At 40.8% G+C, this 13,837-nt stretch overlaps 1 protein-coding gene across 4 annotated transcripts in view; it reads right to left on the reverse strand.

The window, feature by feature from the left end:
* Positions 1-795: 795 nt before the first annotated feature.
* The window catches only part of eif2d (eukaryotic translation initiation factor 2D), a 34,055-nt gene continuing 21,013 nt past the window's right edge, over positions 796-13,837 (reverse strand). For 2 of the 4 annotated variants that reach the window (XM_061981563.1, XM_061981545.1), the window contains 2 exons: positions 3,987-4,161; positions 3,677-3,899 (listed from right to left, as the gene is read on the reverse strand). In XM_061981563.1, the coding sequence (XP_061837547.1) occupies positions 3,829-3,899; positions 3,987-4,161 (246 nt within the window). In that variant the 3' untranslated portion in view covers positions 3,677-3,828. Of the gene's footprint in view, positions 3,201-3,340; positions 3,657-3,676; positions 3,900-3,986; positions 4,162-13,837 lie in introns of those variants that run through there. The other 2 variants (XR_009817494.2, XR_009817493.2) reach the window with 2 other exon arrangements.

Consider the following 13,837-nt stretch of genomic DNA (forward strand, 5'->3'; position numbering starts at 1 on the left):
GACTGGACACTGGCCGAGAGTTAGTGTGGCCGAGGGTGGAGTCGGCTCTCTTGGTTGCTTTGTTGGGTCTGCTCCTGTCTCTGGCCATGCTCCCCCCACCCCAGCAGACGATGGCGTGGAACACCGCAGAGGCCACCACAGTGTATATGCTTTTTGTTGTTGTTTTACTTTTGTGGCTGTGTGTAGAAGTGGCTGGTTGCATCATATCTGCTCTTTTAATGTCCTTTGTGTTCTTTTTTTCCCCTTGGCCTCAGTCTGGATCCCCTCTCCAGGGGCCCAGGCTTAGACTGACTTTTTTTTTTTCTCATCCCCCCTTCCCCAGCGTTTACCTGTTTCTCACCTTTTTTGTAAGGGGCGCCGGAAGATGGCAGACCCGTCAGCGATCCTGTTCTGTCTCCCTGTAATGTTTGTCTGATGTTGAATGAGATTGTGCTGAACATCCTAATTTCCCTTCGGGGATTATTCAAGTATTTCTGATTCTGATTCTACTGTAAACACTGAAGTCAACAGTAACACTGGAGTAAAGATTCATGTGAGGAGAGGTAGCTGCATCAGCTAGGGACACTTGGACATTGTTTTAAGAAGGTTTCACACAGTCCACAGATGCTGCCTGCCACTCTACAAAGTGTTCAAAACTTTCTGTATGTCTCTCGCCCCGTTTACACTGCACACCAAATCAAATTCTTCTGCCCTCAAGTGACACAGATCAAATTATTTTTTGCAAGTGCTGTAGGCTGACGTGAGGATGCTGTAGGCTGACATGATGCTGTAGTCACCAGAGAGCGTATGTTACACGCGGAAAAAAAGTGTAAAGTGAATCACAAGGCTGCCAAACAATTCTAATTCATTCAAACATTTGCCAAAATTAAACTAAAGCAAACAGTCGATCAGACATTAAAACATGTCAAGACACATTCTCAAAACAATCACACACTTTTCCGGCTTCAAAATAAAGGCACTACGGTATACATCCGGTTGAACTACATTTAGAGTTTCTCCTTAATATGCATATTAGCCGCCACACCTAACAAAATAAAGTAATATAATGTATTGTAGCGTGCAGAAGAAAAAGTATTACTTTCTTTTTAGCTTTTATTGCCAATTTGATGCTAACAACGGGCCCAATTCCAACAAGTATTTCCTCCATGCACACACGTCTGCCTCCGTGCTTCACTCCTAGACACACATGACACCACTTCTTCATTCTCCACCGACACGGTGTGTTCACAGACCATGGGAAAAATGACCATCATAACACACTAACATACACATTAACACCAGCAGGTAGTTACAGTATGAATGGCTATATATAGTTTATTACTTGCGCACTATTGAATAATTATGCACTGAAAATTTGGCCGGAAAGAGATGTACTTTAATCACCAGAACAGTGCTCTCGAAACCCATGTTGTGATGACGTAAGCTATACGCACAGGGTTGTCTGGAGCGGAGGCAGCATGTCTGCGCTGTGGGCGTACTTTAATATATTTGAGATATACCCACGGACAGCGATCTTCACAAATTAAGATGAGTCCTCAGATTTCATGATGCCATGCACACAGTCAAGGAATCCGGTCCCAGAAGACATCCAAGACATCAGTAACCGCCACCATGTTTGACTGTAGGGCTGTAGGGGTGGTGTTGTTTTCTTTGAAAGGCCTCATTTTGTTTTCTGTAAACAGTGTGATGATGTGCTTTACCAAAAAGCTCCACTTTAGTCTCATCTGTCCACATGACGTTCTCCCAGAAGGATTTTGGCTTCCTCAGGTAAGTTTTTGCAAACTCCAGTCTTGTTTTTTTATGTCTATGTGTGAGCTGTGGGGTCCTCCTGGGTCTCCTACTATAGCGTCCCTTTTCATTGAGATGGCGAGAGATAGTGCGAGCTGACATTGTTGTACCCTGTGTCTGCAGGTCAGCTCTAATTTGTTTGGAAGTGGATCGAGGTTCTTTATCCACAATTCTAACAATCCTTCGTTGCACTCTTTCATCAATTTTTCTCTTCCGTCCACGTCCAGGGAGGTTAGCTACAGTGCCATGGGGTTTAAACTTCTTGATGACATTGCGCACAGTAGACACAGGAACATTTAGATCTCTGGAGATGGACTTGTAGCCTTGAGATTGTCCATGCTTTTCCACAATCTTGGGTCTCAAAATGTCCTGAGTTATTTGCTCTCCTTTCTTTTCTCCATGCTCAGTGTGGTACACTCAACACAAAGGTTGAGTCAACTTTTCTTCATTTCTTCACTGGCTGCAAGTGTGATTTCTATATTGCCAGCACCCGTTACTTGCTTCAGGTGAAATTAATTACAAATTAAAGGAGCATCACATGCTTAGGATACAACTATTTCTTACAACTTTGAAAAGGTGCTTACAATTTTGTCCAGTCCATTTTGGGAGTTCTGTGTAAAATAATATCAGATTTGGCTTTTTTGTTTTTTTTTGTTCCAATGCAAACACAAGAAACACGTGAGCAGCAAAGCATTTGTAATTTCAATAATTTACTGAGAGAAGTGGTGCATTATCTGACAGAATATATTTTTGGCCATGACTTTATGTATTGTTACATATGAAACAATTGTATTGTTGATAATTGATGTAATGATTATTTTTATCACTATATTTATATTAGTATTTTCTTATTACATTTGTCGTGCAATGCTGTTCATTGTCTTATTTGTGTTATTACTAACTACTTCAGTAACTGGTTCTTTGCTATCATTTTTCATATCAGATTTGCTGATGTTGTTTTGCTGTTGTCTCTCTGTCTTATCCCCTTCTTGTCCCAGCTATTTCCCCCTCTGGCTTCTTTTTTTCTTCTTCTTTCTATACCCTCCTTCTGCGGTCCGACTGCGCCACACATTAAATAAATCCAATTAATAAAATCAAATATACATAAGGCAACAAGAGAAGTATCCGACACTTCTCTTTTGAAAAAGTAAATCTGTACAGCAGATATGGGCATCTACATCAACAATATGATTTGCCTGAGTAGCTGGACAGGACAAAAAAAAAAGAAAGGATACATCTAAATCTGAACCTAAATATCGAAACTAAGTCTAAATCTAAATGTGAGCGCTAACTCTACCAACAAGTGTAAAGATTAATATTTATAGATGGGCCAGTTTTTTACCAATCCGAGGCCTCTCAGCTGCGCCCACATCTCTCATCTCTCAGTGCATTTCACACCTACAGCTTTCTTACTGCGGAAGAAAGAAACATGACAGATGATTAATGACAAATAGTGCCAATAAAGTTGTATGTTGTCAGTTCCAAACTCTCTCTTTTTGTAACACACCATGCACACTCACAGTGCGGTAAGAAAGATATGAGATGTATTGAAATTACAGAATGGCCTATAATTACATTTATTGCTGTAACGGCAATTAGTACAGATAAAGTGATAATTTGAACAACAAACTACACATATGGCAAGAAATGGTTTGAACACAAACTGCCCTGTTGATGAAGTTAGCCCAGGAACATGATGTGCAATGTTTACAGTTTGTATCCAGTAACAACCTTAAGAGTTTGTCATTTCACTCCCTGCTTTTCCCCCATTTTCCGTATTTGTCAGTATATGACCCAACTGGTGGACAGATACATCATTTAGGCGCACAGAAAATTGATTTGACTGACTTCAGGACAATTCAGAAATCCTGAAATAATGACAAAAAGATTATCTAAATCAGTAAATTTATTTCGACAGGTCAAACACTGAGCAGCTTGATTTACAGTATCTGTGGTATGATGTCACAAACAATCATCACTTACACAGAATAGAGCAGCTGTGTAAGCTTTGCACAAGGTGAAGGGTAGACTGCTAAAATGCTACTTCTTCTTTCCACATTTAACAGCTTTGTCTAACCCTTGGATGTACTTGCCAGGAATTTGATAATGATCTGAAATGAAAGACGAAAGGGAATGTTTATTGAGAAGAACAATACAATTTTAGAAGTTCAAATTAAGAATGTGATTAGGTTCCAAACCAAGGAGCAAACGGCCAACTTGTTGACTCTGGTTGCCTTGAATCTGGACCAGGACTTTGTCTTTGGCCCCTGGAACAGGCTGTAGGACTGATCTGGCTTGAACTCGGTGCTGTAATGCAGTGGCCACAGCAGTAGGATCCAAACCATATACTTCCAGGTTCTTTATTAGGGTAACCTGCACGTAGCACATGGAAACCATTAGAGCCAAAACACTATATCAACTGCTCTGTTTTCTAAAGACACATTGCAGTTGAAAACTGCCAAAGGTTTGTTTAAGGCACTTGAGAAAAAACGTCTCCATAACAAAACGTTGAGTTGTCTGATTCAATTTGTAGGCAGGGCAAAAATGCAAGGCAAATATATGGTAAAAAAGGCTTATATTTTTTTAAATTAATTTTACATGTACTGTAACTGACCATGTTTTCAACATCAAAAGGCCAAACATTTGATCAGATTAAAACAAACAAAAAACATGAACAACGTTCATAATAGCTTCATCGTATCTTTCTAATGCACGATAAATATTATATGGAATTATGACATCAAATCTGATAACATTAAGCAGTAGCGCCAATAAAATCAAATCACAACAATTAGGCGAGCTTACCCATAAAGTGTTGCAAGTGGGTTAGGGTGATCAAATTAAGCGCTCCTTTTCTCCTAACTCAGGTACTGTAGCTAACCTCAGTGTGCTGTAAACTACCTCTGAGCTCACTGTAATTAAACATGGCATCGATCGTGTGGGACTTCTTCACTGTTTCAGAGGAAAACATTTTGCGTGCTATTTGCACCTAATGTTTCGTAAACATTCCATGATGGAGGAAAATTAAACATTGAGCTTCAACACATCAAACCTCATCAGCCACCTAAAACAAGAGGCTGTGCTGCTAAAGAAGCTGCCCCAAAGCCAGCCACAAAGAAAGGTGTGCACATTCTACAGTTACATTGAAAAAATAATACTTTAAAAATAATTGTGCGGTTATCGATACCAGCCTTGAGAAACACAGGGATGTGAGCACCCTTTGAGGAAAAAAAAGAGGAACAACTTCTATCGGCACGAATTGCTGACACGGAAACCCCAAAAGAACATTTTGAAAATTAAGACTACAGTTTCTGCAATTGGGCGCATTATATTTTACCTTCAGATTTATTTTCATCTACCAACATCTTTTGGCTGTCCTTTTGACACTTACATGTCCCATGTAACGTACCACAGGATTTCTTTTAGGGCTGTCAAACGATTAAAAAATTTAAACGCTGATTAATCGCAATTTGTTCATAGCCAACCCAAAATTAATGACAATTAATCACAGATAAAAACAGTTTTTCGTCATTAATAAGTGTACTCTAGACAGATCATTTTACATTTTTTATTACCATGACTGGACAATTAGTTTGCTTTAATGAAAGAGCATAATGAAGACATTATGATTTTTTAAACAGCTCGGCACAAAAAGGACATAAACACACTTTTAAAGATAGTTAAAAAAAATACTTGCAGTACATTGGTGCCTTGCCAGGTTTTGTATTTTGTAGCAATACATAATTTGCATTCCTGCTGTAGGAGCACTTCAGAGGGGAGGAGCTACTTCCGTGTTTAGATACCATTTTTAAGCATTAATAACACAAAATGTGGATCGTTATGATCATGCTTTGATTGTCCAATATGTTTGGTAATGTATAATGTGATATTTCTACCTGAATAAATGCTTTTGATATTCTGTACATTACAGGTTCTACAAGTTAATGGTATTCATATCTTTGCAAGGCAGTGTTTAAACTTCTCTATTTATTAATAAAATGCAACATGCAGCCTGATAAACATTCTGTAATTGTGGACTAGCAGAACAGGTTATAAAAGAATATCCAATTGATTTGAATCTGCCAGAAAACATTTATTTAGGTATAAATATTACAAAATAACATTACAAATGTTTTTTGACAAAGCATGATCTTAATGTAAGACAATTTTTCATTGTTTTGGTAGTAAGTCCGGATGTGAAGCGTAGCCCTTTTATTGTGAAACCGGAAGTGCGTGATTGGTACAAGAAGGTGTTTTGATTGACAAAAGTCTCCAATAAAAGTGCCTCGAGATTTGCTCAGTACCACCTTTTTTTCTCTTAAGCTTTTATTCTAGTTTACTAAAGCAGAGTAACGATCAGAGGTGTGGACTCGAGTCACATGACTTGGACTCGAGTCAGACTCGAGTCATGAATTTGATGACTTTAGACTCGACTTGACAAAATGTAAAAAGACTTGCAACTCGACTTAGACTTTAACATCAATGACTTGTGACTTCACTTGGACTTGAGCCTTTTGAATTGACATGACTTGACATGACTTGCTACTTTCCCCAAAACCCAAAGATGAAAAAGTTATTCGGGAGCGCTCCGTATTTTTCATTGTGTACTTGTCTATCAGCGTTGCGTGTGTCAGCTGGTGTGCTCTCAGTACAACAGCCAATCAAATTAGATCTACTTTGTTTTCATCACACAGCATTCATCCAATCAAATTGCAGGACAACCAACGAAGAAGACATGTCCAAACCACACGCCAGTGAACAAAAAATGATACCTAAAATAATTTTGTTTGGGTATAAAAATTACGAGGTGGTCAACACAAAACGGTTTGCAGTATGCAACACATGCGGTTCGAAAATTACTGATGGAGAGGCAACAACTTCCAACTTCGTCCGGCATTTGAAGTTGCACAAAGAACGGTAAGTTTTGAATGTAAGATAACGTTTATTGGCTAAGTAACGTGACTTTTATTTGCTGTGTAGTTAAATCAGTGAGGCTGTAAACTCACTACTAACGTTATAACGTTATTGCAAACACGGGAATCTGTTGCAATTCACTACCTTATTCATACTTTTTGTTCAGTGATTTTTTTTAAGCAGGGTTACGTTAGTCAATATATCACACGTAACGTTAGACGGCGGTCAGCAGCACCGCGTATTTTAGCCACCTAAAAAAAGACAAAAATAGTCAAATAAAGGTCAGTTTAAATGTATACTATATTATGAATATGTGTACCGTTTTAGCTAGCTTTCTGACATACTGTTGGTTGTTTACCTCAGTGGTCCCCAACCACCGGGCCGTGGCCCGGTCCTGGTCCGTGGATCGATTGGTATCGGGCCGCACAAGAATTTTTTCTTTTTTTTTCTTTTTTTAATTAAATCAACATAAAAAACACAAGATACACTTACAAGTAGTGCACCAACCCAAAACAACTCTCTCCCCCCTTTTGTTCTGGGCATTGAACATGAAGACTCTTCCTTCACTGTTCCGAGTGGCCATGAGAGTCTTGGCAGTGCCTGCCTCCAGTGCTCCAGTGGAGCGAGTTTTCAGCCATGGTGGCATCATACTACGCCCCCATCGTGCACAAATGACTGACAGACTCTTGGCTAATTTGGTCTTTTGCAAATGCAATGCAGCATAGGGCCCTGACATATAAAAAGTACAACTTTTTTGTTATGTTCACGTATATGTCATGTTTTTTCAATGTTAACACTTTTGTACAAATAAGTACATTTGCACTTTATTTTTCAATGTGTTTGTTCTGTAAAGGAATGAGTTAATGTTTAAAATGACTGGTTAATAGTGCTATTATAAAGTGCAATGTCAGCACAATTTTCTTTCCTGCAATTTAAAATGCACTTGTTTTAATAAATAAATACAGTGTTTGAAAAGCATACACAATCTGTGTGAATATATTAGTCTGTGGTTAAAAGGACTTGAAAGGACTCGAAACTCAAAATGCAGGACTTAGGACTTGACTTGAGACTTTCCAGTCTTGACTTTGGACTTGACTCGGGGCTTGCCTGTCTTGACTCGGGACTTGACTCGGACTTGAGGGCAAAGACTTGAGACTTACATGTGACTTGCAAAACAATGACTTGGTCCCACCTCTGGTAACGATCTACATTTTAAGTTATTAATGCACTTAACTGTAAGGTAAACACAGACGTGAAGCTTCTCCTCTCTACAAGCAGCAAAGCGCCGTTCGCTCAAATTATGTCGTCTCACAGCAATTGAAAATAATATTGTGTTGTCTAGTCTGAAGAATGACTTGCCATGGCTTTGGCCCTGTGATTTCCATAATGTCCTCCTTTCTTTGTGCATTTCAGCTCGTTATTTTCGAACTTGTGTCTTAAAGGTTAACTGCATTTTTTTCGTTCACAATCATTATGAAAAACATTACGACGGATGGATTAAAAAAAAAAAAATTCTAACTTGCAAATAAGGGTAAATAAAAATTTGCTTACAGCGGCGCCAATGGGAACTAATCTATTTCGATCATAACATCCAATAAATACCTTTTCAAAAAAATCTAACAATACTGCATATACATTTCATAATTTGAACATTGACCAAATATTAGTGATAGTTATTATAAGCGCTAACATAGACAAACTATTTATAGCGCTGCCATGATCACTTCTGTGTGTGCCTGTTCTACAAACCCCGTTTCCATATGAGTTGGGAAATTGTGTTGGATGTAAATATAAATGGAAAACAATGATTTGCAAATCATTTTCAACCCATATTCAGTTGAATATGCTACAAAGACAACATATTTGAGGTTCAAACTGATAAACATTTTTTTTTTTGCAAATAATCATTAACTTTAGAATTTGATGCCAGCAACACGTAACAAAGAAGTTGGGAAAGGTGGCAATAAATACTGATAAAGTTGAGGAATGCTCATCAACTACTTATTTGGAACATCCCACAGGTGAACAGGCAAATTGGGAACATGTAGGTGCCATGATTGGGTATAAAAGTAGATTCTATGAAATGCTCAGTCATTCACAAACAAGGATGGGGCGAGGGTCACCACTTTGTCAACAAATGCGTGAGCAAATTGTTGAACAGTTTAAGAAAAACCTTTCTCAAGCATGGGAGTTTGCCCAACCAGTCTACATGTGCTTTGTGGACTTGGAGAAGGCATTCGACCGTGTACCCCGGGAAGTCCTGTGGGGAGTGCTCAGAGAGTATGGGGTAACGGACTGTCTTATTGTGGCAGTTCGCTCCCTGTATAATCAGTGTCAGAGCTTGGTCCGCATTGCCGGCAGTAAGTCGGACACGTTTCCAGTGAGGGTTGGACTCCGCCAAGGCTGCCCTTTGTCACCGATTCTGTTCATAACCTTTATGGACAGAATTTCTAGGCGCAGTCAGGGCGTTGAGGGGATCTGGTTTGGTGGCTGCAGGATTAGGTTACTGCTATTTGCAGATGATGTGGTCCTGATGGCTTCCTCCGGCCAAGATCTTCAGCTCTCACTGGATCGGTTCGCAGCCGAGTGTGAAGCGACTGGGATGGGAATCAGCACCTCCAAGTCCGAGTCCATGGTTCTCTCCCGGAAAAGGGTGGAGTGCCATCTCCGGGTTGGGGAGGAGATCTTGCCCCAAGTGGAGGAGTTCAAGTACCTCGGAGTCTTGTTCACGAGTGGGGGAGGAGTGGATCGTGAGATCGACAGGCGGATCGGTGCGGCGTCTTCAGTAATGCGGACGCTGTATCGATCCGTTGTGGTGAAGAAGGAGCTGAGCCGGAAGGCAAAGCTCTCGATTTACCGGTCGATCTACGTTCCCATCCTCACCTATGGTCATGAGCTTTGGGTCATGACCGAAAGGACAAGATCACGGGTACAAGCGGCCGAAATGAGTTTCCTCCGCCGAGTGGCGGGGCTCTCCCTTAGAGATAGGGTGAGAAGCTCTGTCATTCGGGGGGAGCTCAAAGTAAAGCCGCTGCTCCTCCACATCGAGAGGAGCCAGATGAGGTGGTTCGGGCATCTGGTCAGGATGCCACCCGAACGCCTCCCTAGGAAGGTGTTTCGGGCACGTCCGACCGGTAGGAGACCACGGGGAAGACCCAGGACACGCTGGGAAGACTATCTCTCCCGGTTGGCCTGGGAACGCCTCGGGATCCCCCGGGAGGAGCTGGACGAAGTGGCTGGGGAGAGGGAAGTCTGGGCTTCCCTGCTTAAGCTGCTGCCCCCGCGACCCGACCTCGGATAAGCGGAAGAAAATGGATGGATGGATGGATTTCTCAACCAGCTATTGCAAGGAATTTAGGGATTTCACCATCTATGGTCCGTAATATCTTTAAAGGGTTCAGAGAATCTGGAGAAATCACTGCACGTAAGAAGCTAAGCCTGTGACCTTCGATCCCTCAGGCTGTACTGCATCAACAAGCGACATCAGTGTGTAAAGGATATCACCACATTGGCTCAGGAACACTTCAGAAACCCACTGACAGTAACTACAGTTGGTCGCTACATCTGTAAGTGCAAGTTAAAACTGTCCTATGCAAGGCGAAAACCGTTTATCAACAACACCCAGAAACGCCGTCGACTTCGCTGGGCCTGAGCTCATCTAAGATGGACTGATACAAAGTGGAAAAGTGTTCTGTGGTCTGACGAGTCCACATTTCAAATTGTTTTTGGAAACTGTGGACGTCGTGTCCTCCGGACCAAAGAGGAAAAGAACCATCCGGATTGTTATAGGCGCAAAGTTGAAAAGCCAGCATCTGTGATGGTATGGGGGTGTATTAGTGCCCAAGACATGGGTAACTTACACATCTGTGAAGGCGCCATTAATGCTGAAAGGTACATACAGGTTTTGGAGCAACATATGTTACCATGGACGCCCCTGCTTATTTCAGCAAGACAATGTCAAGCTACGTGTTACATCAACGTGGCTTCATAGTACCGTATTTTCCGCACTATTAGCCGCACCTAAAAACCACAAATTTACTCAAAAGCTGACAGTGCGGCTTATAACCCGGTGCGCTTTATATATGGATTAATATTAAGATTCATTTTCATAAAGTTTAGGTCTCGCAACTACGGTAAACAGCCGCCATCTTTTTTCCCCGTAGAACAGGAAGCGCTTCTTCTTCTACGGCAAGCAACCGCCAAGGTAAGCACCCGCCCCCATAGAAGAGGAAGCGCTTCTTCTTCTACTGTAAGCAACCACCCGCCCCCGTAGAAGAAGAAGAAGCGCGCGGATATTACGTTTCATTTCCTTTGTGTGTTTACATCTGTAAAGACCACAAAATGGCTCCTACTAAGCGACAGGTTTCCGGTTCATGAAAAGACGCAATCTCTCCATCCGCACACGGACTACTATTTCACAGCAACTGCCTAAAGACTTTCAAGAAAAGCTGGCTACTTTCCGTGCATATTGTAAAAACAAGATAGCTGGAAAAAAAGATCCGGCCAAAGAACATTATCAACATGGACGAGGTTCCACTGACTTTTGATATTCCTGTGAACCGCACTGTGGATACAACGGGAGCACGTACGGTGAATATTCGCACCACAGGGAATGAGAAGTCATCCTTCACTGTGGTTCTAGCTTGCCATGCTAATGGCCAGAAACTTCCACCCATGGTGATATTCAAAAGGAAGACCTTGCCAAAAGAGACCTTTCCAGCCGGCGTCATCATAAAAGCTAACTCGAAGGGATGGATGGATGAAGAAAAGATGAGCGAGTGGTTAAGGGAAGTTTACGCGAAGAAGCCGGGTGGCTTTTTTCACGCAGCTCCGTCCATGTTGATATACGACTCCATGCGCGCCCACATCACGCTGGTTTTTAATATATTATTAAAGTTTGACTGACCTATCTGACTGTTTTTTTGACATTCCCTTTAGCGCAGTTAGATGCGGCTTATAACACGGGGCGGCTTATAGGTGGACAAAGTTTTGAAATATGCCGTTCATTGAAGGCGCGGCTTATAACCCAGGGCGGCTTATGGTGCGGAAAATACGGTAAAAGAGTGCGGGTACTAGACTGGCCTGCCTGTAGTCCAGACCTGTCTCCCATTGAAAAAGTGTGGCACATTATGAAGCCTAAAATACCACAACGGAGACCCCCGGACTGTTGAACAACTTAAGCTGTACATCAAGCAAGAATGGGAAAGAATTCCACCTGAGAAGCTTAAAAAATGTGTCTCCTAAGTTCCAAAACATTTACTGAGTGTTGTTAAAAGAAAAGGTGATGTAACACAGTGGTAAAAATGCCCTTTCCCAACTACTTTGGCACGTGTTGCAGCCATGAAATTCTAAGTTAATTATTAGTTGCAAAAAAAAAATAAAGTTTATGAGTTTGAACATCAAATTTCTTGTCTTTGTAGTGCATTCAATTGAATATGGGTTGAAAAGGATTTGCAAATCATTGTATTCCGTTTGTATTTACATCTAACACAATTTCCCAACTCATATGGAAACAGGGTTTGTACATTGAGTGGTCTGCTGCTTCCTCGCGGCCTGTAAGTTTATAGTAGATCATAAATCATGCCTCTTACTTGAATAGTAGAAGAACGAGGACACATTCCGACAAGTTGGTACATTTTGACAGCCATATAAGACCCGAAACTGGTGGACACAAAAAAACGCTTGGTCCCTCCACCTTGTTTCTTTGTGAGGATTATGGGTCATTCTTCATCTAAATAGGAATATATGAACATCCCAGCAGTCTGCATCCTAATGACAGCAGACCTTGCACGGTAAATTATGTTTTATTAAGTTTGTTGGCTCTCATAAAGTCTGCAGTAATAATCAGCGATGAAGGGAAAAAAAAGGCTAACATCGCGATGCATTTTTTAAATGAATGTGCCGCGTATGCTTAAAGTGATCAAATTACGTAAATAATAAATGTTATTATAAATGTTCCCGTTACTACATTACATATATATTTACATCATGTATATAAAACAACAATGGAGGTGTTTGGATGCTTTTTGAGGGCTTAGGCGGCGGAATTGCGCGGCTCCCACAAGCTCCATTGTAAGCAAACTTTTGATCGCACTTATTTAATATTTAGAATAGAAAAAATAAAAAATAATAACTTCCATCATCAGCGCTTTCATAATATTTGTGAACGATAGGCAAAATTCCAGAAAAAATGCAGTTCCCCTTGAACAGTAACTGGATGCCATTACATTTCCCCACACCACCGAACAGACAGAGAGTCAAAAAGGAGTCAGGACAAATGCGCGTTAATCACGCATCAAAACAATTCTCACCATTGAAAGAACTTATAGTTAACGCGTTATTGTTATCCTGTAGCCGCGCCCCCCCCAGGGAGATCGTGCTTTTGCTCAGATAAATGAAAAATTAGAGGGAACATTGCCCTGCGCTTGGCAATCACTTTAGCAGCACTGAGAGCAGACTTAGCCAAACTACCTCAAGATACGGTAATGTCGCGAAAAAATTATTTGACTCAAAAAACGCTCCAACGTAAGTAAAGTAAGGCTCCACTTTCCAAAACAGTGCTTGCTTGTTGCTAATACACATTGGTTTTGCTATTGACATGTTACTGATTAGCAATATTGATTTTACATGGTAATTTCAAAACCTTCAAATTTGTTAATGAAAACTACAACTAAGATGCATGTTACCATAAAACAGTACTTACAGTATTAATACTTTTTAGGACTGAACAGACAGCAAAGACGGTCACTGAACTGAACTGAAAATTGGTATTGTTGAATACTGGTATCAAATCCCAGGTACCAGGAATCCCTACCGAATCAGTTCAAATCTGAACAGTACCCATTCCTAGTTACAAAGGGCTAAGGAAAACTGGGTGACTGAATGAAAGTCATATCCAGTGATGAATCGCAAATCTGCATTGGGCAAGATGACGATCCGGGAACTTCTGTTTGGTGTCGTTCCAATGAGATTTATAAAGACAACTGCCTAAAGAAAACATGCATATCATCACAGTCATGATGATATGGGGCTGCATGTCAGGTAATGGCACTGTGGAGATGGCTGACATTACATCTTCAATAAATGCACAAGTTTAAATTGACATTTAATATACTTTTCTTATTTCGTCAATCAA

This window comes from Nerophis lumbriciformis, linkage group LG01, assembly GCF_033978685.3.
Source record: "Nerophis lumbriciformis linkage group LG01, RoL_Nlum_v2.1, whole genome shotgun sequence".
Lineage (NCBI taxonomy): Eukaryota > Metazoa > Chordata > Actinopteri > Syngnathiformes > Syngnathidae > Nerophis > Nerophis lumbriciformis.